The sequence below is a fragment of the Bombus pascuorum genome, chromosome 1 (assembly GCF_905332965.1).
Source record: "Bombus pascuorum chromosome 1, iyBomPasc1.1, whole genome shotgun sequence".
Lineage (NCBI taxonomy): Eukaryota > Metazoa > Arthropoda > Insecta > Hymenoptera > Apidae > Bombus > Bombus pascuorum.
Window position 1 is genome coordinate 5,852,265 of NC_083488.1, and position 28,000 is coordinate 5,880,264.

At 32.3% G+C, this 28,000-nt stretch overlaps 5 protein-coding genes across 5 annotated transcripts in view; 2 read left to right on the forward strand and 3 right to left on the reverse strand.

Moving 5' to 3' along the window:
- The first annotated feature begins 1,843 nt into the window (after positions 1-1,843).
- LOC132913930 (phosphatidylinositol 4-kinase beta) lies at positions 1,844-10,585 on the forward strand. The gene is made up of 12 exons (XM_060972605.1): positions 1,844-2,379; positions 3,906-4,149; positions 4,900-5,852; positions 6,084-6,201; positions 6,288-6,422; positions 6,516-6,679; positions 6,791-6,921; positions 7,076-7,306; positions 7,398-7,712; positions 7,796-8,172; positions 8,253-8,725; positions 8,798-10,585. The coding sequence occupies exons 2-12, from the start codon at positions 3,968-3,970 to the stop codon at positions 8,983-8,985; spliced, it is 3,267 nt and encodes a 1,088-aa protein (XP_060828588.1). The 5' UTR covers positions 1,844-2,379; positions 3,906-3,967; the 3' UTR covers positions 8,986-10,585.
- Positions 10,586-10,671: 86 nt separating this feature from the next.
- Positions 10,672-12,780, reverse strand: LOC132914112 (protein ST7 homolog). Its single transcript, XM_060972946.1, has 2 exons — positions 12,074-12,780; positions 10,672-12,006 (listed from the first exon to the last, which is right to left on the reverse strand). The coding sequence occupies exons 1-2, from the start codon at positions 12,495-12,497 to the stop codon at positions 10,883-10,885; spliced, it is 1,548 nt and encodes a 515-aa protein (XP_060828929.1). The 5' UTR covers positions 12,498-12,780; the 3' UTR covers positions 10,672-10,882.
- A 1,631-nt stretch (positions 12,781-14,411) lies between these two features.
- Positions 14,412-21,761, forward strand: LOC132913925 (pleckstrin homology domain-containing family M member 2). The gene is made up of 9 exons (XM_060972589.1): positions 14,412-14,810; positions 15,772-15,967; positions 16,062-16,249; positions 16,902-17,096; positions 17,177-18,883; positions 18,962-19,186; positions 19,285-19,866; positions 19,932-20,051; positions 20,154-21,761. Exons 1-9 carry the CDS (start codon positions 14,721-14,723, stop codon positions 20,268-20,270), a joined length of 3,420 nt encoding a protein of 1,139 aa, XP_060828572.1. The 5' UTR covers positions 14,412-14,720; the 3' UTR covers positions 20,271-21,761.
- On the reverse strand, positions 21,716-23,483 carry LOC132914338 (large ribosomal subunit protein uL29m). The gene is made up of 5 exons (XM_060973377.1): positions 23,317-23,483; positions 22,787-22,954; positions 22,504-22,718; positions 22,245-22,404; positions 21,716-22,154 (listed from the first exon to the last, which is right to left on the reverse strand). Exons 1-5 carry the CDS (start codon positions 23,436-23,438, stop codon positions 22,013-22,015), a joined length of 807 nt encoding a protein of 268 aa, XP_060829360.1. The 5' UTR covers positions 23,439-23,483; the 3' UTR covers positions 21,716-22,012.
- A 726-nt stretch (positions 23,484-24,209) lies between these two features.
- LOC132913969 (plexin domain-containing protein 2) overlaps positions 24,210-28,000 on the reverse strand; it is a 49,142-nt gene continuing 45,351 nt past the window's right edge. Inside the window, exons 4-8 of the mRNA XM_060972675.1 lie at positions 27,712-27,904; positions 27,423-27,632; positions 26,935-27,333; positions 26,714-26,850; positions 24,210-26,632 (exon numbers count right to left, since the gene is read on the reverse strand). Of these exons, the coding sequence (XP_060828658.1) occupies positions 26,564-26,632; positions 26,714-26,850; positions 26,935-27,333; positions 27,423-27,632; positions 27,712-27,904 (1,008 nt within the window). The 3' untranslated portion in view covers positions 24,210-26,563. The remainder of the gene's footprint in view (positions 26,633-26,713; positions 26,851-26,934; positions 27,334-27,422; positions 27,633-27,711; positions 27,905-28,000) is intronic.

Here is a 28,000-nt window from a genome sequence, read left to right on the forward strand (position 1 = left end):
TGCTGCCAGTACTAACAATAAACGAATAATTTTCTTTTCCTTAGAAATAAACATATTCTTCTTCCCGTTTCGTCAGCGAGTTACAGAAACCATAATTATTTCCATTCCTTCTTTTCTTGTAATTAGTTCATGTTTGTTTTATATTCGCAGAATCGCATATTGAACTCTACATAGAGTTTATAATGTAGATAGAGCATACATTTTATTTCTTTGGGTTAGGAGTAAACGGGAAAAGTATCTGCCGCAACTCGGTATGTGGGTATTTCGTAACGCCTAATGAAGATGAGTACATCTTATTGCTGAACTGCGAATTAAAATAATACGCGGCAAATTGGATGAATGATACTCGGTGAAAACTAGTGAAAAGTGAAATCATCTTGCGCCTCAAGTAGCCTAGCTTGACGATTGTCAAACAATCGATGACAGTTAGACGTATGTATTACTCTTCACTTTTATGTACGGTTAGAAAGCGTATAAAATTACAGGAAGCATCGACTATTCGCTTTTACTGTAAAGATTCACGGATATTCGCTTCGTTGTAAAAATACGTAGGTGTAAGGAAAAAGATTATACATTTTATTATAATAAAAAATTAATAATCGCGTATAAAGTTCATGATATAAAGTTCATTTACATTTACGATAAAAGATATAATTATGACAGATTGTACATACTAGCGTTATAGGATGTTAATTTTGCTCGTGTAACATCATGTTCTTTTGGTCGCATACATATTTGAAATAAAACACGATTATTGTTACATAAACAAGCAAATTAATGGCCAAATGATATAAATAATTATCGCGATATAAGATAAATGTGTATGGCCTTTGCATCTTTGTCATTGCACGTGTAAAAAGAACAGTGTCTGTGTCTCATAGGCAATTTAAATGAAAGATTTAATGCTTGTTTATATACATACGTTGGTATGCAGATACATCTGGAGCGCGAATTCCTAATGTTTCCGATGCCGGTCTCCAGCTTAGTACATAGAGTACGGCTGCACTTACAGTTGTACGACCTTTCCTATTCCAGCTCTCAATCCGCCACTGCCAACCTAAACCTAGTCGTTCACTAAACCCCATGTAAAACATAATAAACGCAGTCATCGATAGCTTATTATTCAGCTATTAACGAATCTTTATTTCTAATTTTCCGGAGCATAAATAATTATTTACGTATGAGTATTCTTTGACAACGATCCAAGCAAAATGATTTGAAATGCATTTAATTATCATAGAATTTGTACGTATTTGTTATTTCGACCTGATATTTTTGATACGGGAAGCTCATACAACATTATTATCATAACTGCAAGTGCGTCGATGTAAATAGAAACATACTGATATTGTCAGACTGGCTACAGTATCAACAAAATACACATACACAGCATTCATAACTGTATACGTGCACATGTGCGTTCAGGGGCGAATAGGTTGGAAACTTTGAGACCTCTTGATCACTTTCGTTTACATTCATTCCAAATATAATATTATTTCAAATAATTAAGAGGGGTGGAGATTTGAAACATTTATAACCGATCTGTACTAAAAAATTGGTTATATAGATAGATTTAATTTTTCATAACTATAATTTTATTTGAAATCTTACTCTTTATTTCTTGCAAATCACGATCCAATTTCTTTTGTAACAAAGAAAGATAGTATTATGTGATATAAAATTACTAAAGATACTTAAGAATTGTAGAAATAAACTCAGATTGTATTCAATTTCAAACAATGATAATTAGGTTTATAGCAGTTATTATTAAGTACAGGGCTCTTTCATATCGTGAGACATCACTTCATAATGGCTACCTGGACTTTGCATCTCTTTCGTTGGCAGCAGTGTGCAGAGTAGTATTCAGTGCGTCGTCGTGCGAAAAGTAGTCGAGCTTGGCGAGGTCGCCTTTTGCGTTGGCACGGAGATTCGGTTCGTGCATGTTTTTGGTTGCAGTCCGGAGCCCGAAAAAAAACCCGCGTATAATATTCGTCTCTGTGCCTGTTGCAATTGGCTAGGATAAAAACGAAAGTGATGAAGTGTGATTCTGTGCGCGAACATATAGGGCGTAGCCACGCATTGTGCAAAATCGGCTGAAAACGAATGACGACAAGGCGGTGCGTGACAGTCTGAGTCTGCCATTGGAAAGGATATCTTGTTGTCTTTTTCGCACCTAGTGGCATTTTGCGTACTCACGGGGTTCGCTGCATCATCGTCATCCTTTCTTTCTCTCTTTCTCTTTCTCCTACCATTTTCTCTAGCTCCTTGTTCCGTATACTATTCAATCGTAGTCTATTATACGCGCTACACAGACAAAATTGAAGACGTCCACGCATGGTGCAGTCCCAATCGCAACACAGTTCTGAATTCAAGTACGAGGTAAGTTGTATTGACATTCCGTTTACTATCCTTCGACACTGTACCGTTCTATATAAAAGAATGAGGATTAGTAGGTACGATTGATTGAATCGTGTAGGGATACGAATAAGGGAGAGATACAATATCTATGGGGGTGTGGATCTAACGGGTGTCAATATTGAGGCAGTGGTCGGTGTCTATGCTTCTGGCACACCCATCGCTGCACCACTGCTGGCCAGCGTGTGAATACGAACCGAGCGGAAGGACGAGTCCCTGAGTAAAAGAGGGAGAGTAAAAAGCCGGCATACCGCAGCTTATACTTCGCTCTATTTTCCTCCTTATTGAATTATTCCTCTCCCAGGGATTTCACTCGGCTAGTCTCCTCACCGATTAATCTCGCGGGAAAGAAACCTGGTTTCGTATGATTTCAATTTGCGATAAATACAAAATTGTTCACGCATAGAAAGCAATCATTAAACACAATCTTTGTTTCGATGTTATTTCTTCTTGTGTTGTTAAAAAAGAATACTTTCGTCTTTTTTGAAACGCGAAACGGAAAAAGGAAAGACGACGGAAAAATAAATGGAAATATATCGTAGGTACGTAAGAAGTGTACATACGGAGTAGGGAGCAAAATTCTGACGTACGCTTTGTTCCAAGTGGCATTCGACTTTCTCGTACCTAGCACGAGTTTCACGCTCCTGTCACGGTGCCGCCTTGCGTGGTTGATCGTTCTGCATTTCTAAAAGATGACTCTTTTTATTTTTTTCTTCTTTTTTCATGAAATTTTAGATTCATCGCGTTTACGATGAGATCATCGAAAACATATGTTTGGTGTTGGATTTTCGTCACAAAACACACAGTTATTCATTTATAGGCAAGATTACAAGCTTTATATTTTCGAGGCAATGTCGTTTGTACCAGAGATAATAAACAAGTCGCGGAATTTTAGATATCAAGATAAATATACATATATAAGCAGTGAAGTTATACAATTTTATTCTTTCTACGAATAAAACTTAAATGAAAAGATAAGATACAATCGTAAGACGATTACAACTAGTACGATTGACTTTTTAAATGCGAGTGTTTAAACGAAATATTATTGTTTACCTCCTTTCTTCTTACTTGTCTATTTTGTATACAATCAATTTTTCCATTATACATGGAAGTTGATACATTATTCATTAACTGATCCATCAATTACGCATTTTAACCTCTATCTAAGATATGAATTTCTTTATCGTATTTTGGATGATAATAATAACTGGCCGTAAAGCACGTTTAGCTTTATATTCATTGTCCTTAACACCTGCGCTTCGACTCGAATCATACGATAATTTTTATTTATTATCGTTAAATAATGAACATGAAAAATGATATGTAATCTTCGATTGTATATCTCAAAAATTATATCTTTTATCTCTCATCATTCGATTGTTTAGTAATTCCCATCAATTAATTCGCGTATGCTTTGTATATAAATATTTTCCTAATATGAGAGAATTCGCCTCAACGATTCGTTGTATGTATATCATTCTCCGTAGGTGGACGATCAACATGAACAGCAGATGACTGTTAGCCGAGCTGATGCTCGTTCAACTTTAATATGAGTGAAGTAGTGGCTGTAACACCTAGTGGTGGATCGACACGCCAGGAAAGCGTGGCACACATCAAAAGACATAAATTAGCCAACTGTAATGTTCCTCTTGTGCACGGACGATCAAATCCACCGATCAACACCCGTAATAGGCTGACCACGCATCAACGAAATCATAGTTTGGACTTTAGGTATGTAAATGAAAGCAGCCGTCTAAGTATGTTGCATACGTTTCCGGAGAATATTTATAGTTCTGATAACGTGATTCTTTGGCTTCGGTTATCTACATACATAGACCATCCTCGTATTTATGAATGTATAGAGTAGTACATAATTCATGCAAATATTGTATAAATTTCACTACATACACCAAAAAGTTCATCTATCGATAATCGTAGAATTCAACTGTACCTAATGATGCTAATTATTAATAAACTTCAATATTTTAATATCTTTACATTAGTATATGAGTACATTAAATTGCTTTAAAATTGCTTTACGCGAGTTTTAGATAATGGTTAGTCTATGTAATTACAGTAGCTATAAAAAGTATTTGGACATACATATCCTTATCTTCTAACGAAACGTTTTTCTTATCAGGTTCTACATTACATTTTCACAGTATCAAATCTTTTTAGTCGTACAAAATTCACGAGAGTACTACTAAACGATACGAGATTTAATATACATACTTGAACGTAATTACTTAGCATTATTATTGTTATTATTTAATATTTATTATACTTAATCCTCTCCTATCAGCGTAATTAACTAGTATTTAAATGCTGTAATATATTCAATGGTGTGTAAATACTTTCTGTAGTCACCGTATATAAGCGATAGAATTGCAATTTGGGTCGCTAGAAGCTTTACGATTAAACCCGGCTGATCGCCGCGCGTCGATTCGAAAATTCATTTGACTGCATACACTGTGTTTGCAGGTCAATGGGTATTTTATTGCCGCCGGTACCACAGGCGAACGCGACCACGCTGACGCATCATCATAGAAATCGAAGTCTTGATTCCGCGCTGCAGCGTATCCCGGAAGTGGACGTGACACCGAGTCCAGAATGCGAGACAACGCCGGCCCCCGTAGCTAAAGCGGCCGCGGTACCGGCGTGCAAAGCGCGCAGCCGGGAACGCGAAGATTTAGCCAGCCTCGGATCTGACGATTCGGGTATACTTTGCGGTTCCGATAGCGGTTCCAGCGACGCAACGAACGCTGCCACCAGAGAGTCGAGCGTCGACCACCTGCATAGTCGTGAGAGCCTCGATTCCTCGTTATCCCAGCCAGGTGACATGGATAGCGTGGATGCAGTGGATGCGATGGACGGCGAAGAAACTAGTACACCAGTCTCAGTCTCAGTGTCGGTATCGGTGCCAGTGTCACCTGTGGAACTGGTGCACTTGAGTGAACCTTCTTCGAAAAAGGGTGGTGATTGTAGTAGTAGTGGTAGTGAGCCGCATAAACACGAGAACACGAGCAGTGGTGATCATGGTTCGCAGGAACCGCGCTCCAATAACGTCTGTACGGTCAAAGAACTCGAGGGTCATGAGTACGCGCACGACGAACAACGACGCACCACCGATGTGGGTGTGACGGTTGACACGCGAGACTTCCAAAATTCTATGGAAGTCTCGCCAGTGAACGATAAACAGAGTGAACTGGCCGGCGCAGCTATGACTTTGTGTTGCGGGACTGCTGTGCAATCCGAAACTAGCGAGGCAGCTGTGAAAAAGCAGACTGGTGTCGTTTGCCGGAGGCAAGAGACGGTACAACCGAAACCATCCGAAGGTTGTTTGCTCAGACTGTTCGAAAGCCAGATTTTCGACATGTCTATGGCGATCTCTTATCTTTTCAATTCTAAAGAGCCTGGCGTTCAGAGTTACCTTGGTAAGCATCGATGTCAGTTTTATATGCGTTAATTTTATGTAACTAATTCGATTTATTATTTCGTATTATCAAGATTGGTTTCAGTATTCCATTGATGTGGAGATAAATTGAGTAGTCCACAATATTTAAAAATATTTGTTTTTAATAGTAGTAAATAGTAGTTTAGTAGTAATAGTAGTAACAAAAGTATTTGTTCTGTAAATCATGAAATACATGTACAAAATTTTCTAGGCAACAAGATGTTTAGTTTCCCAGATAATGATGTGGACTTCTACTTGCCACAGTTAGTTGTGATGTATATACAACTTCATGATGTTACAGAAGTTCTTTATCCATATCTTGTCCATAGGTAAGTATATTTTGGTAAAAGAAGGTAATAGATTGAAAAATGTCTATAAATAATGCTTAAATTATTGTAATTTATTCATTTATTAGGTGTAGACAGTCGGCTGATTTTTCGTTAAAATGTGCCTGGCTATTAGATGCATACAGTTCTGACGCTCATTTGCCATCCAAAAAGAAATCTCATGGGACCAAATTAAAAAATCTTATTCTCTCAGATGAACTCAGGTAGGAAACAAATAATAAAATGAAATACGAAGATATGTTATGAATAATATAAAAACATATCTTTTATACTTATTTTTTGGTATGAAATATTAGGCCAAAAGGAAATGAGAATAAAAAACGTGTAACTGGATTACAAGCTCCCGCGCCGCCAGCATTGACTCCGATGCAAAGCATTACATCACCTAATAAAAAGACACACCAAAGATCTCAATCTGATGCCACTGGATTATTTCAAACTTTACGTCGTAGCCATTCCGGTACGTGAATTATGCAAATTAACGTTCTATTTTATTGCGAAATAGTAAAAATAGAAGTAGCGAATTTTATGTGATGACAAATTTCACCACATACTTGTAATTTATTTTAAGGTACAATAAATAAAGTAAGTCTTGGGGACCTGAGCTCTGGTCGAGCATTTGATAATGGTTGTACCTGTTTCTATTCCTGCCAAGGTGTGGTAAATGATTTACGAGGACAAAAGACCGACTGTTTTTGCAATGTAATTGGATGATTTATGAAATATTTAGATCTCTTTTATTTTTATAGGCCTTTATATATATATATTTTTATATATATTATACTTTATCTTTATATATATAATATTTAGATCTTATTTATGCAAACTTAATTAAAGTATAACTTCGTATTTGTAGGCGCCACGTCTTGCTCCAGAACTTGAATTTATACAAGCATTAATATCTATTGGTAAATTACTTGGAACTATTCCAACAAAGGAAAGTAAAACCGTTCAATTAATAGCGGAGCTTAATACTCTCAATTTGAATCTTCCTGCAAGGGTGTGGCTTCCTTTGCACAGTTCAATACCGCATCATATCGTACGAGTGCCACCACAATACGCTGCTGTCCTTAATAGCAAGGATAAGGTGAAGAATTTCGAAAATCTATATATTTGTTCAAATCGTAACTAGTGATTTCTTTTTATGAATGTATATTAACATGTCTTAAAACACGTAGGCACCATACATAATTTATGTTGAAGTGTTAGAAGTAGAAGATATTTATACATCACCTGTACCGACAAAAATAGTGGGATGTTCATTGAGGCATACTAAATCTGAAGAAAATTTGACTGGAGGCGAACAGTCTAATGTAATGGGTTCATCAAACATATCCACTTCAGAAACGCAACAAAACATGCCAACAATTAGACAAACTCCAGTTAAAAATATTTCTCCATATTCGGTTAGAAGTACGGAAGTTGCATTTAATTTTCCTGATGATGATCCTAATGATTGTTGGAGTCAAGAAGATGATGAAATCACACAACAGGTACTTGTTTATATCATAAATTTTTTATTCCCCTTCCAATTTAAGAAAACATAAATTTTCAATAATTTTATTCTTCCATACAGTATTTACAACTTCGAAAGCCAAAAGATAGAGATACGATATCTCAATTAAGTCAAGAATCATCTGATAGTAAAGAACCAATATTTGTACCTGGTGATATAAAGAGACGGTTAAGTGAAATGGCTGCTACGCCTAGTGCAACGTTTAATCATGATCCGGAAGATCCATCGGCGGCTGTGTTGAAAGAACCATGGGAACTAAAACAACGTCGTATAAGATCTTCCAGTCCATATGGCCATTTGGCATCTTGGAGACTCCTTGCTGTTATCGTAAAATGTGGCGATGATCTTCGGCAAGAACTCCTTGCCTCACAGTTACTCTCAATGTTACAAAAAATTTGGCAAGATGAGCAGGTGCCTCTCTGGGTGCGGCCATATAAGTATGAACGACTTTATTATCGCGTATATTTTAACATCTTATTATAGAACAATTTGTTAAATATGAAATTTGATCTTACAGAATTCTGTGCTTATCAAATGATAGTGGTTTAATCGAGCCAATTTTAAATACTGTATCACTTCACCAGGTGAAAAAGCAGTGCCAATTAACGCTTAATCAATATTTTGAACGAGAATTTGGTCCATCTACGTCAGATACATTTATTATTGCGCAAAGAAACTTTATTCAAAGTTGTGCGGCGTATTGTCTTGTCTGTTATCTCATTCAGGTTAAAGATCGTCATAACGGAAATATTTTACTTCATAGTGATGGACACTTAATACATATAGATTTTGGATTTATTCTTTCGACTTCGCCAAGAAACTTAGGATTTGAGACTAGTCCGTTCAAATTAACTCCAGAATTTGTTGAAGTGATGGGCGGAAGCCAATCTAAACAATTTCAAGAATTCAAAACTTTAATTCTACAAGGATTAATCGCAGCACGGAAGCATATGGAAAAAATTGTAAATCTAGTGGAAATAATGTTATCAGGTAAAATTTTATGCATGAAGTTCAATGTAATAATTCAACAACTATTTATTTACTTATTATTTCCTATTATAGGATCGCAACTCCCATGTTTCCGTAGTGGCGGAGCAGCAACGGTTCAAGGACTGAAAAACAGATTCCATCTTACATTAACGGAAGATCAATTACGTCGGCATGTGGAGGATTTAGTCGAAGCCAGTATCCATTCGTGGTCTACTAAATTATATGATCGATATCAATATTTCGCAAATGGCACCCTTTAATAATTTAGGATAATTTTTGTAAGAAAGCGAAAAAAAACTTAAGTTAGTACTTCTTATGTGGTACTTCTTCCAGAAATGTTTAAACTTTATAGCATTCCTTATGCACAAATTATCTTTGAAGCTAATTGTTCGATTACATACAAGTATGATCGATAAATGGGAAATGCTATTTAAAAAAAAAAAAATAGATTTATTCCAAATATATGTAGAATAAGCTAATTTCAGTAGATTAATTTTACTTGCTCTTGAATTATTCCTTAGTTTCCTAAAAACTACTATAATAATTATCTTTTATAGAAATTTGTACAAATATCGCGTTTATTAATAATTAAGAATAATTTGTGAAAAAATATTGTTTACAAAAATTTTATGCATTATACCTGTAAAAAAAAATAGCTAATGAAACAGGGAATAATTTATGAAATTTTAATTGTTATGTTAAGTAATATTAAATATGTATAATTGGTTTTGTTATATACATTAAAATGACTATGTATGCCTTATTGGCAACTACAAGTTAACTATCGTCGGTGCAGACTTTGTGACGTTGACTGAATGTTGGACTGCTAGATCGTTATAGCCTATAACAGCGTAATTTGTTAAAGGTGCCTTATTTGTAGAAAATGGCGGGACGATCAAATCCGAACACAGTGAAGTGACTACGTGCGTTGATCTACTGACAAAACTGATCTATTATAAAAAGGACAATCTATAGTTTGTACATAAATACATTGCGTGAAATTTTGTCGAATTCCTTTCGTAGTTAATTTTCGGCAATAAGTAATCCCACCACGATGATGTGAAGGAATTATAGGATGTTTAAGATTCTTGCGGAGTCGTCGAGTGAAAGAAGCATGTACACAAGCTCAGATATTAGCAGGAGACGAATACTCAAAATATTTCCTACTTCATAGATTACTACTACTATAAATACATTTATTTGTAATGATATGCTAAGGATAACTATATAGTAAAAGTTAAGGATCACATTTGAAAGTTTTTACATGTTCTTATTACACACATACGTTAATAGTGATAATGCGAAATATCTTAGTTGTGTGAAGATAGTTATTTAATAGTATTTCTGCGTTACATATGTTCGTTTAAGTAAGTAAATTATAAAGTAAAGAGGTATTGTACATAAAGTGACAAATTTTATCACTTATCAGTTAAGATTAATTGAGAATGAATGTTCGAAGTAAAATCAAAGTCATAGCGAGCCAGCCCATGTATGAAACGTGGGCCCTCTGACTTCCAAGTGTCTTAACTCTCTTTTTTCTGTCGTAACCGTCTCATGATAGAAAGGTGGATCAGAGATCAAGAATAATTGATATTGCATAATGCTCAATACATTGCATTTTAATATTGTACGTTTACGTAATATCCATGCGCTAATTTTTGTTGAATATTTAGTGCAATTCTGCTGTTTACTATAAGCAATTGTAAATGTTATCAAGATTTTTCATTGATTTCATACAATAAATTCTACATTTTCTGTACAATTTGAAATATTAATATCTCTGATTTGCCTTGTTCTTTCGCCACCAATTACGAGCTACTGATAATATCAATTATTAAATAAATATAAAATCTAATAAAATCTATTGTTGATTGATATACCCAAACATTTTAAATTAAAAATAATGTTTTAAGCACGAAAATGTGAAGGAAGAAGTACAAAACTGATTCAAAGATATTTAAATTTTTATTAATTGTACATTGATCGCTACACAACGTTTTTAACTAACAACGTTAACTAAATTCTATAAATACATATTAAGATATCAGTCATAAGAAATTCGGGAAGTACGGATGTGCAATTGATGCATATGACAATGAAAGCATAAGTATCATAAATATCACAATAAGTCATGATTACAGAGATCATAAAAATATCTTATATTCTAGAAAGCTGTTGTAATAAATTAGAAGGTAAAATTGCTTCCAATTTGTCTAAAATATAATAAAATGGATGAGAAAACCAGGCAAGCATCGATCGTGCAACAACACCCATAGTATCAGGATATTGATGTGTTAAAAGTGCTAAGAGCGCTGTAAAGGAGCATAGACCAGCTGTAAACAAAATAAAAAACGGCAACTCCTTTTTAGGGTAAACGCTAACATCGTGAAACGAGGGTAACAATTCACGATCTGCACATTCTGTGCAGGTTGGATATGGATAGAATAAATGTCCTCTTTCTAAAGGGTAGGGTAACATTCTAAAAGTACCTTCCCATGTACAATGTAACAAATTAAGAGCACCCTCCATTTGTTTCCAATGAGCAAGATGCAAGAATGCGTAAGCAATCGCTTCTGAGTCCCCCCTTTTTAGTACATGTTCTGGAGGTAAAATTAAAGGTTTCATTTCTAATAAATATTTAGGTACATGAGGATTAAATTCAACAGCTCTGTGAATAGCTTCAACTGCTATCATTTCTGGAGTAGTTAAACCTCTTCTACTAGCGATATCTGTCGAAAATTTATCAGCCACCACTCGCGCTTTTAATAATGCAGCTGTATAACAAATAGTTGCAGATTTTGGTAAACTAATATCATCGTATTTTGCTAATACTGCTTGAACATCTGCATATGCTTGCATTTCTAATAAAGCTTCAATTAAATTTTCATGAATATTTAATACATTCATAATTGGTGGGACTTCTTTTGTGAGATCTCTAAACATTTTTACTGCTTCTTTCAATTTCCCTAATTTTCTTGCACACATAGCTAACCTTCGTTTAACATATATTAAAACATTTGTATCTCTTCTATGTATACCCTCTGCAATGGCTCCTTGATGTTGAGTACTTTGAGATCTTCTATAATTGTTCTCTGCTACTTTTAAAGCTTGTTTTAAAATCTTTTCTGCCTCTACTATAGTAGTAGCTTCTTCTTCGGCAAGTAAAATATAGGCAGGGGCGCAATCAGGATTACGTTCAAGAGCACTATGCGCAGCTTTTATTCGAACTACTGGATTTCGCTCTCTCCAAGCTGTTTGCATAATTTCATACTCTGCCTTACCTATCAAAAGTAAACAATTAATACTTCAATTTCCACAATATGCTAATATCACTTGGTGGATGTTTACCTGTATCACCTTCACAGGTAAAAAATGTTTGATGATCTTGAGCAGATAGGTTCATATCATAATATGTTAATGGTTCTTTGTTTGTAGCCCAATAAAATCTTTGATACTCAGCCCCTCTAAATAAATTTATTGGATTACGCCAAACTTTACACTCTGGGACATTTTGTTGATTTGAATTTGAACCATTTACACTTGAGTTATTGCTATCTGATCCACTGTCACTTCCACTAATCCATGGTGAAATGTGATTTAAAGATATTTGTTCAATAAAAGATGTGCCATATCTTCTAAAATACCACCATTCGAAGATTAGAATTATCCCAGAAATTAAGGATGACGTTCCAGTGAGTGCAACATAAAATTTTGGGGTTAAGGTGCTCAAAAACATTGTAGAATCCCACATGCTTGTGAATAATAGGGCCATTTATAATACAACACTGAATGTATTACTTTTTTATTGTTCCTGGTTACACTATTATACTGTCGTATAAACAGTTTTTAATTAATAAACATTATAACACAATCAACGTTTTTACTATTTTACGTCCTTACATTACCCGAGAAATGTTACTTCTTTTATTCTATCTTAACTAATAAAACTAAAATGAAGCTATGATCTTAACATTTACATATGTCTTTTTTAAATTTGAAACAATGCATAACTGTTTTCATTGTACTATTAAATGTGATAGCATTTATTTTGTCTGAAGTTGCCGAAATCAGAACTTACATTGCAACGAGATTTTTCGAGAATTGTAGCGCTTATTATACATAATAGATAGTAAGTCGCGACTCTTCCTAGAAATGCTTTAAACCCTATATTTCTTAGCAGAAGGTAAATAAGGGAAGTGCAATATTATTGATTCAAATAAGTTATAATATTATCTTTATTTTATAATAAATCAAATTGTAACGTCATTGTTTCTTAACGTAAATACTACATAATATAGATTCGTATACCTATTGATTATTTCAATATTATAGCTATATAATGTTTCATACGATATATTGACATCGTAATTATCTTCATCTATAATTTCAATGTTCTAATGATTGTGCGTAAAATTGAATAAAATACATATAAGATTAATGTTTTAAAAATTTAATTTAAGTTTTTTAAATCTTGTTTGTAATTTTGTAGCGACGCCTATATCCTCGCGCGCTAAAATCAAACGCGTTCATTTCCATTCCTATTAACTTCACTAACGTTGGTGTCTGATAATTGAATTGAATATATATAATTCTTACAATTGTTGCTCTAAATCATTAAAAAACCTCTGAATTTTTACACGATGGATATTTCAGAATGTGTAACATAAAGTTCCCTAACATGTAATGTTCAGAGTCTATCCTGTACCGTGTCTCTGGCAGTATTTCAATTTCTTTCTTAAATAATTATGCATTCGATATACGTTATTGTCATCCTGCCCTTTTCAGAAAAATCGTCGTTACGTATGTCGAATTTGAAAATGGTGTAAATTGGCACAAAAATGCGATACAAGATATACAACACACTTTAAAAAGTTTGTTATTTCATGCTACGATAAGAAAATGATAATTATACGTATACCTTTGACCTACCATGACGGATTTCATTGATCCATTAAAATCGTACTATTTATCATGTTGCAGAAAAATATTTTATTATACTCGCATGGATGATAAATTTGTAACTTATCTACCATTTAAGTGAAGTTTATGGAATAATTTGATAGATAAATTACAATGACAAAGTTACTGCCAACATAAGCAGATATTATTTTAAAATATATAAGATAATGAATAAACCGAATTATTGTATATAAGATAGTTTAAATGCGAATATATTAATTGTAAATGTAATAGATTCGAAAAATTCTAAATGTATGTAAGAATTTTACTAATTATTTTTTTTTAATGTTTAATATCGAAATGCATTTTTAATTTATTTGCTTAATTTAATTTATTATTTGTTAAATATACATGTTATATTGTTTCCATTGTTTCTCTGATCAGTTGTGTAGTTATACACATTTCGTAAGAGTAAATTTCTCTGAAATTAACTAATATTGCTGAAATAGATACTTGTCCCGCGAAACTTTCTCCATGTTGCGTAAACAGGGGAATTCGGATTGAGATTGCACTCGGACTAAATCAGAAATCTACTTTCATGATAATAATTTATATATAATGAGATATAATAATAATGTATATTTTGTATATTAATAATGTACATTAATCATGTAAGTATAAATGGTTAGGATCATAAATTTGAATTAGATACCTTACAAATGTTCTGCGCGGCAAAGAAAAAAATGATATTTTCTTACTTTTATCGAAAGACTATTTGTTGATTGTATTCGTTATTGGTTATCCAGATGGGTGTCCAGCTCTGTTTGCGTATATTGGTTTGATGATTAATAGAAAGGCAACAAGTGTATCGTGAATAATAAAAAAATCAGAGATAGATTACGAAGAGGAGTTTAATGTTAGCGCCTGGCCTGCGCTCAGCTAAAATCAATGAGTCCACCCGGCGAATGTGTCAGTGCGACTCCACCAACGTTGCGTCGAACCCGTGTCCCGTCTTCCCTGTCTTTGACTTTTTCTTTCTTTCTCCTCGAAATTTGCGTTATCGCCTGATGAGAATCATGTAAGATTAGAGATCGATATGCCGAGTCAAGAAGATATGGATCTTTGTACCGATAAGGTACTGTCCAAGGGAAGAATTCTTCAAGAATTAACCAAAGCTGTCAAATTGGTGAGTGCTGTCTGCTTCAGCATAAGGACGACGTATCAAGGCCATACGTCGTCTATATACATATATACATACATATCTATATATATATAGATATGCACTTTCCTAACGCGAATTTTTATATATATCGAACTAACGACGTTTTCCTGTTCTGCTTTGAAATTCTTTCTTAAATGGCTTAGACAGATTTTCATTCGTTTTTCCTCGCAGATAAATACGAGTTTCTTGAAATACTTAACCATGACGAAACAACTGAAACTGCAGTGGCACGCATTTACACGATCGGTCGTGTATCAAACGTTTAACAGTTAAATGCGTTTTGTTATCTTTATTGTTTTTGAACGCGAACCTGTGTTGAAGAAGTACATGTGCTCCTCTCGTCATCACGATTTCCCGTTTCTCACTTGCAACTTACTCAACGTCTTGTTCCACGTCGTGGCTCCTCCACTGACGTACGTGCTTTTACCTCTTTGTTCGTATTACTATCAGTAAACTATTATTATTTCATTATTTTTTTATGAGATCTTCGGTGATCGATAGAATCTTGATTTCGTCATTTTATGAATTATACCATGCTTTCGCAAAACAATCGAATTTCTTTCAATATTTTAATTTTGATTACCTATTATTGTTGATGTTGTAATTATTTAATATTTAATATTTTATATCCGGCCTTTGTTCGATATTTAGAATGACAAAAGTCATTAAACAAGTATAAATCTGTACTATATTTCTCTATGAAAAATACATATCAAGATACTTAGTTAATCTTCTAAATTAACATAAGTGTAGCATTTTAATCACAAAAGTAATTTTTCATACACTGACAGAAATTTAGATCTAAATATGAATATGAAGAATGTACTCAGCTAAATTTGTATATTAAAATTAATATTGAAAGTTACATGTGTGTATTAGCTTTTTGTAATTAAATAAATAAAATTTGTTTACTTGTATTTACTAGGTTTACGCTCAAAGTTTATATGGTACAGTAGTCTTAGATGGTGACTCTTGGTTGGTCTACTGGTTAGACCGAGCTTTACGCCATGGATTGCGTATAGAGAGACATGGATATTGGGGCACTGCTCGTGAACTTAGTCATCAAGATACTGTTGTTGTAATTCATGCTCTTCAAAGTGTATTAACTTCCATTGGTAAAGGTATGAGTGGATTTGGCATTATAAATTTTAATATTTATGCAGATTATAATTTATCTTATCAAGCAAATTATAATATATCTTTATGTTTTCCTAGGCAGGGCATGGCTTTACCATACACTTAGCGAAGGCAGTTTTGAAAGTTATTTAGCTTGCTTATTACGAGATACAAAGATATTAAAAAAACAATATTTTCCACATGCACTTGTTCGGGATGCAGATAAAACTAATCAATTAGTTAATCTACTTGCTGGTTTAGAAAATGTGTCTTTCACATTGCAACTGGTATGTAGAATTACTCTATAAAATATTTATGAAATATTATAAAAATTTATTTCGTGTATTTTTATAATTATTTATATTTTGCACTTCATTTTCTTTCATATTACACATTGATAAATGCCAATGATGATATCAATGTATAGTTAGCATTTCACATAAACGTGTTTTATAGCTTTTATTTTATGTTCCCTACGTTGATACCAGTATCACTCCATGGTTACAATTATCTCAACAATAAATTACATTTGCCTCTTAGGAAGAGTTGTAGTATGTCAAGATGTAATTGTTGAATCTGTTTTTATGAATTTAAGGGGCAATAAGTTATCATATATATAAATCTATTTTTCATACATTATATCTATATTACTTCCTCTACTTGTTCATGCAAAGATATAATATACAGTAATTCAAAATATACATATATATATAATATACATAAAATGCACATATACTATACAAATAACTTGTAATTACATATTTATTAAACAGTTGGAACGTGTAATTTTTATGGTGTATTCCCCTTATTCCATTGTATATAGAATAATAAAGTAGAAGAAGATATGTATGATATTTAGAATTTTATCAGTTTAATTTAAAACTTAAAAAGTAAGTTTTATATTAAAATAATAAATTCTAATTGTTTGTGTCATTGTAGGATGTCACATACCTGGATATTTGCAATTACATGCCTCAAAGGCCTATGAGCGTAAATCCTTCTGGAACTATATTATCATTACATCTTAGATCATCCAGTGTTTCTTCGAGTTTAGCTTCTCCTGGTGACAGTGGAGTTGCTTTTGATAGTGACATGGAGCTTGCTAATGAAACAGATGCTAGTAGTTACAAGGAGGTATATTTTTGTAGTGAAGTTTATGCTCAAAAATATAAATCTTTATCTTTCTACACATACAATCCTGTACATAATTTTAGGAAGATTTTCATCTAGAAGAAACTCCAAGGTATCGGAATAATAGGTATAAAACGATGATAAACAATTGTAGAGAAGACAATAAAAATTTTAGCTCCAGTGATTCTAGCGAAGATGGAAAAACACCTACACAATCACCAGGAATGGTTACCAAATTTCAAACCGCAATGATGACGAAAAGTGATATAGCGAATCAAAACTTAACGAGAAAACTCGATGATAATGAGCTTACCTGTTCCAGTTTGGATACTTTAAAAGATTACGATTTCTACAGTAAGAGTTTAGATGAGTCAAAATTAGATAAAATAAGTAATAAAAATGATAATGGAATTAAAGAATTGAATAAAAGAACCACGTATTACAGCGACGGTAGTTACAGTTTTAAAAGGAATATTGATCCTCGAAATTCATATGTGATCAACAATGATACAAATCTTCTAGAACTTAGTATGACTATTTCAGATTGTGAAAACATAGAAGCACCATATGGTATCTTGAATACTATTAACATGACTGATGCTAGTATTTTATCGTCCTCTAGCTCAGAAGCTATAGTACAACGTAGACAACGTAAAAAGAAGCGTGGGGAAAGTAAAAAACGCGTCAGTTTTCACGAAGATATTTTAAAAACTATGAAATTGGATGATGATGAAAATTACGCAGATTTTTCTATGAGCTTTTTAACGCCTAATTCAGTTCAGAAGAAAGATACACAAAAAGGAAGATATAGCTGGTGCGCTCATGGGGATTCTCCGTATGTTCAAAAGAACGTTAATCCCAGAAATGCACATTCGGATTACTATTCTTACTCTTCATTATCGAGCGTATTTGATAGCGATTGTGAAAAGAAAGTATCGTCAAAGAGTTGTGAACAAATACCATGTCAAAACAATTGCAAGTGTGCTTGTGGATTATCGCTTTCCGAGCGAGGTGCGCCAGAGGGCCAAGAAGATCCCGGTAAAGCATTCAGACCGAAGATGGAGATTGAATTAGAAGAAAATGAAGCGCAAGAAGCGTACATCGTTGAAAAAGAATATGGAAATATCGTAGAAGATCCTCCAGCAAAAGTTCAAATGCCTTGTCCAACTAATTCGAAACAATATACTACTTCTAGCGATTGGTCGGATATAGATAGTACTACTACATCGGATGTAGAGGAACGTAGAAATAGCAGACATTTAGCTTCACCTTCAAAAAAACGTAACATGACATCAATACTAACAGGAGAAAATAGCAACAAATTATTAGCGCCGCCACCTATAAGGCAAGCTCCATCTAAAACATCATTATTGAGTAGATTTCTAAAGTCTATTACAGAGAGGAAATTTGAAGTTAAAAGAAATAAGAAGTCACAAAAAACGAATCCTTTATATATCAAAGGTGTTAAAACGAGTTATGATTCTTTTAAAGAATTTAATGATAACCTTGATCGAGAGATACAAGAAAATGTGGCAGCAGAAAAACGAGAATTTAGTGGGGAAAAGATTAGCTTGAAATTACGAGAACTTTTTAAGAAACATATTTATAGAGATAAAACAGAAGAATTATATAAAGTATATAAAGTTAGGAGTTCGTACATGACAAATGGAGAAAGTAAACCGATGATTGCTTTATTAACAGATAAAACATTATATTTAACAGGTTCGAAACCGGACCATATTTATAGTAATCAGTTCGTTATTCCTTATAACGAATTAGATGTTATAATGGTAAGTTTTGCCCGGATAATACTATGTTTTTAAAATCTAGACAATAGGGAATAAATAATAAAGAAATATATTTTCTAGGTTGGACCAAATGCACAAACAATACTATTATCAAATGCAGATTACGAGATGCAGTATTTATTTTCTACGGGAAGTTCCCAAACTACTTCAGAGTTAATTGCGCACTTGGAGATGGCTATACGGAGATCTCCAATGAAACCAAGACTTCCAGCAGTTAAAGTATTGACCTACGAAGATATGCATATTTTAAGGCACTCTGTCCTGTGTGATACTGCTGTCCATCCTGTATGTAAATTTAGTTGTATTGAAATAAGTCGTAAAGGATTATTAGCTTTCTGAGGTTCCTTTTCTTTTTTATGAATTACTACAATTTGATGTTTCAGGATGAAAAGATCGAACATTATAATCTTATTTATATGGAAGATGAACATATGTCACCTCCTAGCACACCATGTGGTCCAACAAAAGAAGGTGATCTTATGTACAGACCACACACGTATCAACAAGTTCATCCTAATGCTCCAACTAATCCATGGGAAGCTGGATACTTTGTTCTCAAAGGTGGAGTTGTTTATATGTTTACGGATGCGAATCAACGATTACCGAAACGAGCTATTCCATTGAAAGGTGGTCTTTGTCAAGGATGTCGAAGAATTCCAAATTCTCATCGCCCTCATACATTCGAGATACTTCTAAAACCGAATAAAGCATTTCAGTTTGCTGCTCCAGACGAATACGTCGCATCCGAATGGTTACAAAGCTTTGTTCAAAGTGCTTCTGGGTTATTCGATATTACAGAAAAAAGAGAGCCTTTGCCATGTAGCCTTATTACAACTACTAAGCATTTAGTAGCTATGAAAGAAGTGTTTCCTGGTAAACAACGTGGGGAAACACTTTCTTGTGCTTCTGTAGAAGATCTCACAGCCTTCAGAGTACCTTTAACTCAACAATCTTGGTGTATACTGGTATGTAGTTGATATTATGGGCTTATACAGTTCTATAGCCTCATTTTATTATATATTATTTTCAGGAGTTCGCATGTCGAGAAGTACATGAAAGTAGTGGTGACTGGGTTATATATTTTACAAATTACACTGAACTATCTACTTTTAAAGAAATTTTAGAAACATTGTGGGCTGATGCAAGTTTGGTATGCATTCTTTCATTTTCAATTTTAATAATATATTATAAAAGTAAAAATTACACCTTCTATTTATCATTATGCAATTTAAAATAATTCGTATTTTGACAGGGTGAATTTCCTATGGTAACGCTTCCGCCAGAAGATAAACTTCATCGACGTTGCTCAGATGCCAGTAAAGAATTAGAGTTTGCATGGCGATATTTATTACCTTCAGTAATCGATTAAACGATAAGGTGTACCAGTAGACAATAGCTAACGCATCGTCATATTCAGTAATAGAAATTGATGAAACATAAATACTTGAACGAATCAACTCATATAATATAGATACTAAAGCATTCTGATAATATCGAATATGATGTTATAAACAAATTATTCAAAATCAATATTTCATGTCCTTCAACCAACGAGGAGCGGTGAACACAAAAAATCATATAAACATAAATTATAAATATTTAGTGATACGTAATATTGATGTGCTAATTCAATAAAATGGTGCAATATGTTTTCAATAGCGTAAACTACGATATTGATAATGGTACACAGGACTGTAATATAATAATGAGTGCGTAAAATTACTGTATCAGTTATATGGATGTCTATATAATCACATTTATTATAAGAATTAATTTGCATTTGAAAGTGCACTATAGATACCAAATGTCTTAAAAACATGTAATACTAATACAATGGCAGTAAGGCTTAGTGCAGCTCCTATAATGGAAGAATATTCTATAAATTGCTTTTAAAGTAAGCGTATGACATATAATTAACATTCCTATTAATAATACTGATAATAATTGTTATTATAATATATAACACAGCTTTTTTTAAATTTTATTTTTGATATCTTCCCTTTATATATGTACGTATATGTTTTACTGCTCTAAAATTGTTGTTTTGGTTAGAATTCTGATTACTATGTTTTAACTTGTGAACGTTTAAAAATTAATTATTGGATGTAATTTTCATATTATTAGCGAGGTGCTTTATTTAGTAACTCCATATTTCTGGGAGATAAATATCGGGAAAAATTATAACGAGATAGTTCTTTTTAAATACCAGCAACACATTTTAAAATGGGAGAAACAGCTTCGTATACTAAAGAGGTTTCTTCTAATATTAAAATTAATATATTGGTTTTTAATTCTTTTTATAATGTGAACAACTTCTTTATTTTACAATCATATATCTTTTCATTACCAAAAACTACGTGAACCGATGCAGGATGTAAATCATTGTGAATAAAATTCTAATCCTATGTACATTGTTTCATGTAGTCACATACAATTGTGATAAAATATTAAATTAAAGAGACTTATTAATGTACGCAATTGTAATATGAAATTTGCGTATGTTATATATGATACAAAATTGGAACATAATCAACACATGTTAATTTCTAATGTGTCTAAAGGAAAAAGATGTTAAATTTTACATGCTTTGATCAAGCATGTTAAGCATTCTTAAATATTACAGCCATAGAATTTTTGCACAATGTCAACATCACCATACATAATCTTCAAAGTTACAAACAAAAAATAAATAGAAATAAAATTGTAACTAGTCACCAAAATAGAAGCAAAAACATGTCTTGTTCTTCTTTCTTGTACAATGTAATGAAAAAATTGAATTTTAATTATATATTGGATAAGTATAGTAATATCTCGTATCTTTTACTTTGTTTTTATTGCAATAAATTCTTCTACATAATAACTTGTTTGTCATTATCATTTCTCGAACTGAATTCTAGATTATATATAAAATAACATATAATGATGCTTATAAGCAATTAGATGTGAAAATTTTTACAAATATTCATAGTATTTAAGTATTGAAATATTTGTTGTAGAATTATACTTTGAATTTAATTTTGTCACATTTAATATCATTTTAATTCAAAGTACTTTCATCAATATTGCAATCTATTTCAAAAGTTAAAAATATCACACAGTGAAAAAATGCATTTAATCACGTATAAAGTGTCCATCTGCATGTCTATACTTCTTTGCCTTTTCTATATCTGCCAATGGATATTGTTCTTTCACAGCTTCCATATCAAGGTTGGGGAAAGTACGCATCAAAACAGCCACCTTATTTCTTTGACGACTAAAATAAAATTTTTTTACGTATATTATATTAAAAAAAAGTCTCATCAGTTTAAAGGTTATTTTGTAATTATATAGAAAAAATACACACTTTATTGATCTACGTTTTTCATTCCATAATTTCTCTCTATAAAGTCGCAAAAATTTTCGCACTGCATATCCATCAAAGTTAAATTTATATTTTTTGTGCCACGCAAAATTTGCATTTTTTGGTCTAGAATATTGACTCATTCGATAAAAGTAACGTAGACCTGTAAAACAGAATTTAAGTACAGTCTGTTTACAGACAATTTCTATATATTTTATATATATTTTATATCGTATAGAATAAATATATAAAAACATTTTACCAAGAGGATTATATTTTGTTACAACAGGTCGTTCTCCAGTTGTTCCAGTTTCAAGCATATAGTACGCTTTATTTCTTTCACGAACTACTGACTCTAAGTTAGCCATGCTATCTTCAACTTTATCAATTCTTTCAGGATTTGGAAAATATTTCCATTCTTGTTTATAAATTTCTTCCATTGTTAGAAGCATATTGCGTTCTTTTAATAATACAAACCTGGGCGTTTTAAATATAATTTTCATTATCATACAACATTGTTATATTTTGTAACTTTTGTGTGTTACCATAATTTATGAAGGTCTTCATTGCTTTTTAATCTTAGTTCATCTTTTTTCCAAGAACGCCCAACACGTATTTTATCCTTTTCCCAATTTTTTGGGTCATCAAAAAATTCCATCAAATGATTACATTTAGATGTAGTATGAATGAGAGAATATTGAAAAGTAGGCACCCTAAGGAATTTAAATCATCTATGTATAATTATAAACAATAAAATTGTACAACAATTGTACTGTGATTTAAAGGATATTTGTATATTTACATGTTAAATTAATAAGATTATCAGTAATAATTTTTATGTTACAGACAAAAATATAAATTCAAAATAAGTACTAAATATTAAATATAACAATAATTATTATAAAATACATTTTTGTCTGAAAAAGTATTTACAAGCAAGTATTTCTTATATTTGCAAAACTATTTGCATTTATACATTATGTCAAATAGAAAAGAATTATTCAAGACATAACCTCTTGGTCTGTTCAATATAATTTACTGTAGAAAAATTACATGTAAAATAAATTATAAAAACCTTTGAATAAACATCGAAGGCGTAACTGAATTTACATTTTGTGATAAAACTAAATTTGTAAACAGTTTTGCCACATTATTTACACCTTTTGAAATCTGTATAGCTTTCGTGAAGGCTGCCATCTTATTAATAAAATACTAAGTAACCTTTATTACTTAGCTATTACCAGAGAGGAACTAAGAGTGATCCTGCTTATCTGGCTCTTCCCGGTCTAGTGCTGCAGCACGCGACCAAGCGCTGAGGTCAATAAAAACTAGCATATACAAGAATTTATAAAATTAGGGATCTGTCCTGTTTGGTTACACACTGGTATAGACAAGAACTTATTGAGTTCCACGCTACAAGAATCTTTAATTGTATGATTCTACGGAAAAGTTTATATCTAATTTCAATCCGATTTTTTTTTGTATCTTTGTATAATCGTCAACGCGGGCGAACATCGAAGTAAAACCAATTTAAAAAATTAGGTTTTTGTCTGTACTAGTATGCAACCAAACAGGGTACATCCTTAACATTAATCTAAAACACATAGGTTCTTGTATGTGCTAACTTTTAGTAACTTCAACACTTGGTCGCATGGTGCAGCACCTGTACTGTGAAACAACTAGCACTACGAGCGTGAGTACTCTTATTTCCTCTCTACTATTACTAGAATTTTACTGCTTAAATATTGTTATAAAATGTAATGTAAAATCAGATAATATAAAAGCTTATTATACATACAAAGGAATTACAACATATTAAAACACGTAAAATGAATTTAATATGTAAATGAAAAAATAATGCAACAAGTAATGAAAAATTTAAAAAGAAATGCTCATAGATGAAATTATATATATATACACACAAAATCTTTCACAGTATTAATTCTTTGGTATTAATAAAAAAATATGTAAAATTAAAACATATTTATTGTAATAATTATAATATTTATTATCACAAACTATCAGTTAGATCATATACATACAATAATGTGAGAAAAATTAATCGTGATTTTCGTAAGCTAATTTTATAATATAGAGATATCATTTAAAAAAAGATCATTTACTTTTTAAATTAATGTACTTTCTAACACTTTCTTTGTTGTTAAAAAGTAGAAATTTGCATAAACGTTAATCTTCGACAAGAAGAAAATACTTAATAATATTCCATTGCCAATAAATGTATCAAAAAATTGATTAAGGGCACCTCTCGATATTAATTATACTTACAATCATATAAAAATTATATTGCTTTAATATGCTACTATATACACTGATGATCTAATATTACCGATATATATGAATTTTTCCATTGTTGCTTTTTTTTCCATGTATTATTACTAATCGTAAGTTAAGGTGCTCGTGTGTTTAAAAATCTTTTCATATAAAATATATTTATATATTTTGTATATATATAAAAATATATATGTACACATCTGAACATACGATATGTACATATATATATATACGCGTATTTAAAATTTAAAAGATGAAACTACAGTTTACGGATATATAATTTATTCCATTCAGTATATTTTATATTTCTAGGAATTGGATATTCTGGAATGTACTAAGGAGAAACGAAGAAGACGAGCACAAAATGAAATTATACAATTTGTTGCGTCATAAAATTCTCTAAATATTGTTCAAAGTTTATTTAAAAATTTAATTCCCATTTAATTAATTTATACCATCCGAACTGTAGTTTCTAGAGGCTAGATCGGAACTTGATCATTCAACTGATTTTCTTTAAAATATTGCTCTTCACGTCGTAAAGATTATACATATATATATAAATATATATTTATAAATATATATATTTGTATTATAATATATAATTTATAAATATATAGATACATACTTATATTTATAAACAATTACTGAAGTTTATATAACGATAAAAAACGAATTCTCTCTTTTCTCTCTCTCTTAAACAATAACAAAGTATACCACATGATACTAAAATCACATAAACGCTCAATATCCAGGGGAAAGATTTCTTGCCCGTTTTTCGATAATACGGTTACTTCGACTACGAAAATGTAACAAATGTTTCCGTGTAGTCATTGTTTATAATACCAGTGTCCGTTTGTCTCTCACTGTTTATTATTTGCTCTAGAAACGTTTTATCTTTCGAATATTGTGATGGAGCGTGACTTTCTTCGAAAGAAAACATTAGAGAAATTATACATTGTAAAAGGTCGATTTAATATTTTCACGGGCAACAGTAAGTATAAACTTGTTTTTATGTGTTTTTATAACATTAACATTACTGTACAAAATTTAAAATCTCAATAAACTTTCGTTATTCCGCCCGCTGATACAATGAAGGTCACTTTCAAAAGTTTCCTCTACACCTTTGTCACTAGTAGCTTAATTGCCATTTCTTCGGAAATTAGCGTCGTAAGTTTAATAATAGATAATTTTGCAATACTTGTTTATAATAATTTGCAATACTTGTTCTTTTGCCTTTTCCAACACAATTATATTTGTTTCAGTATAAATACAGGGTGGGTTGGAAATCGTACTACAATCGGATATGGGGTAATTCTACATAAAAAAATAATTCGAAAATATGGAATAAATTTTGTTTTTTATGATGTTTCATTTTTGAGAAAACCGAGCTTGAAAATTTGCCAAGTACACTCAAACTTGGGTAAGCGAGTAAACAACCAACACGATGTTATTATACATGTGAAGATAAGTAAAAAATGTGAAATATTTTTCCGCTTAAGGTCACATTTTCAAGAAAGTAAAGTTTAAAGATGTTCAGTTACGAATCGGTCTGATACACGCGCATGATACATTTTAAAATTTATTTTTCTCAAAAAAACAAAGCATTTCATGAAAATATGTTATTCTACATTTTTTACTTATTTTTATATATAGTTCACATTCTTGTGGATTATTTACCTTTGTTTTAATTAATTTATTATATGCTTAATTTTCTCGTAAACAAAGTCTCGCATGAAAAAATGTTATATCAAATTGTTCTCTTATTTTTTCACTTAGAATTACCGCTGATCTGTTTGTACTATGATTTCCGATCCCTTATATATTGATAATAATCGAACATGTTACTTTACGTTAATATCAACAAATAAGTATCATATATTGACATATGGCAATTAATAAAGCGACACGTGCGTCATTGCAGGCTAACGATTCTGTACATAAACTTGCAGACTTAATACGGTGTATATTTAATAGGAAGTTTGGTCCGATAGTTCTGTACTAATTGTTGATTGCGTTTCGATTACATATTTCTACATGTGAATCGTTGCTGCTGTATAACGTGCTTCTCCTCTTCGCCAACTCCATTGGCTTGGTCGATACTGTACAAAGAAGATCAAAAATATTTCTTTAAAACATTTCTCTCTTTTTCTTTTACTATAACAAACATTATTAATCCTTACCCTAATTAACATTTGTCCGGACGTACTATGAGGATTGCGGTAAGCATATGCAGCCCACGCGACTAAACCTACGACTAAACCAATTACAAGGAGAATTCCAATAATTCCTGAAACTCCCATGTTCATATTGTCCCGAGCTAAAGATATTAAAAGTAAAATATCATTATGACTGAACGAACGATTGCAAAAGTGTACGTTAGTGGCAGAAACAAAGATCTTACAACGCTCTAGAGGACTCGTTCCAGGTTTCTCTTGCTTCGCATTCATTTCACTAACGGTAACAGTCTCTTCCGAATGCATGCGTAAAATGTGATTATATTCGTCCAGGTGTTCCTTGCATGTCGTAGTTGGTAACGGGCAATTGTCAATTGTTTTTATCATTCGAACATCACAACCTTTCAACAGCCAATCTTGTCGCGATCTAGATGTTCCGGTGCTACATTGATTCAGTTCTGAACACCATTTGCAGTCGAAACCTTTTAGTTTTGTCAAGCAGTCTCTGCAATTATCCATTTCTAAACAGGTAGGCAGTGCATGTAGATAAATCACTGTCCAATTCTTAATATCTTGCCGATTAAAGTTCACGCGATGATATTCGTAAATCGTTTTTCTGCGAACAACTGTGAGGAAAAAAGAAAAATTCGATTATTGCTTGTTACGATGAAATTTTTTCTAAGAATGGCTTCGATAGCTAACATCAAATACTTACAGAACACTATTCTGTCCATGATATAAGCATCGCTTAATCCAATTTTAACAGGATGCGCCTTATCCTCGATATGCTCTACCATCAGAGGGATCATCGAGTACACAAAGACGATGTCACCGTTTTGATGCAAAGTCACTTGAAACGTGAATGCCCCTGCCTCAGGTTTGTCTTGCAATACCACCTTCTCCCATACAACCGTGAACGCCGTTCCTGCGATTAACATTCCCATTTATTTACGACTATGTCTACTCGCAAACGTGTATTCTCTCTTTTAACGCTCAATACCAACCGTTATCGACATATTTCACATAACTGTCGTTAGATAGTCGTGTGTCGAAATTTGCCATTAGCGGTGCGATATATTGTGTGGCGGCTAGCCAACTGTGAACGTACTCTCCGGTGTACAAAAATCCTCCGGTGGCGATGGTGATGTTACGAACTTTGTGACCGTAGAAAGGGAAATCGAATTTCAATTTCACCGTCTGTTGGAAGAAAGAAAAAGAAACTTTTTAATTACGTTTGAATACGTTATACTGACTTTCTCGCAAGGAAAGTTAGGAAACCTGGAAATTCAACAA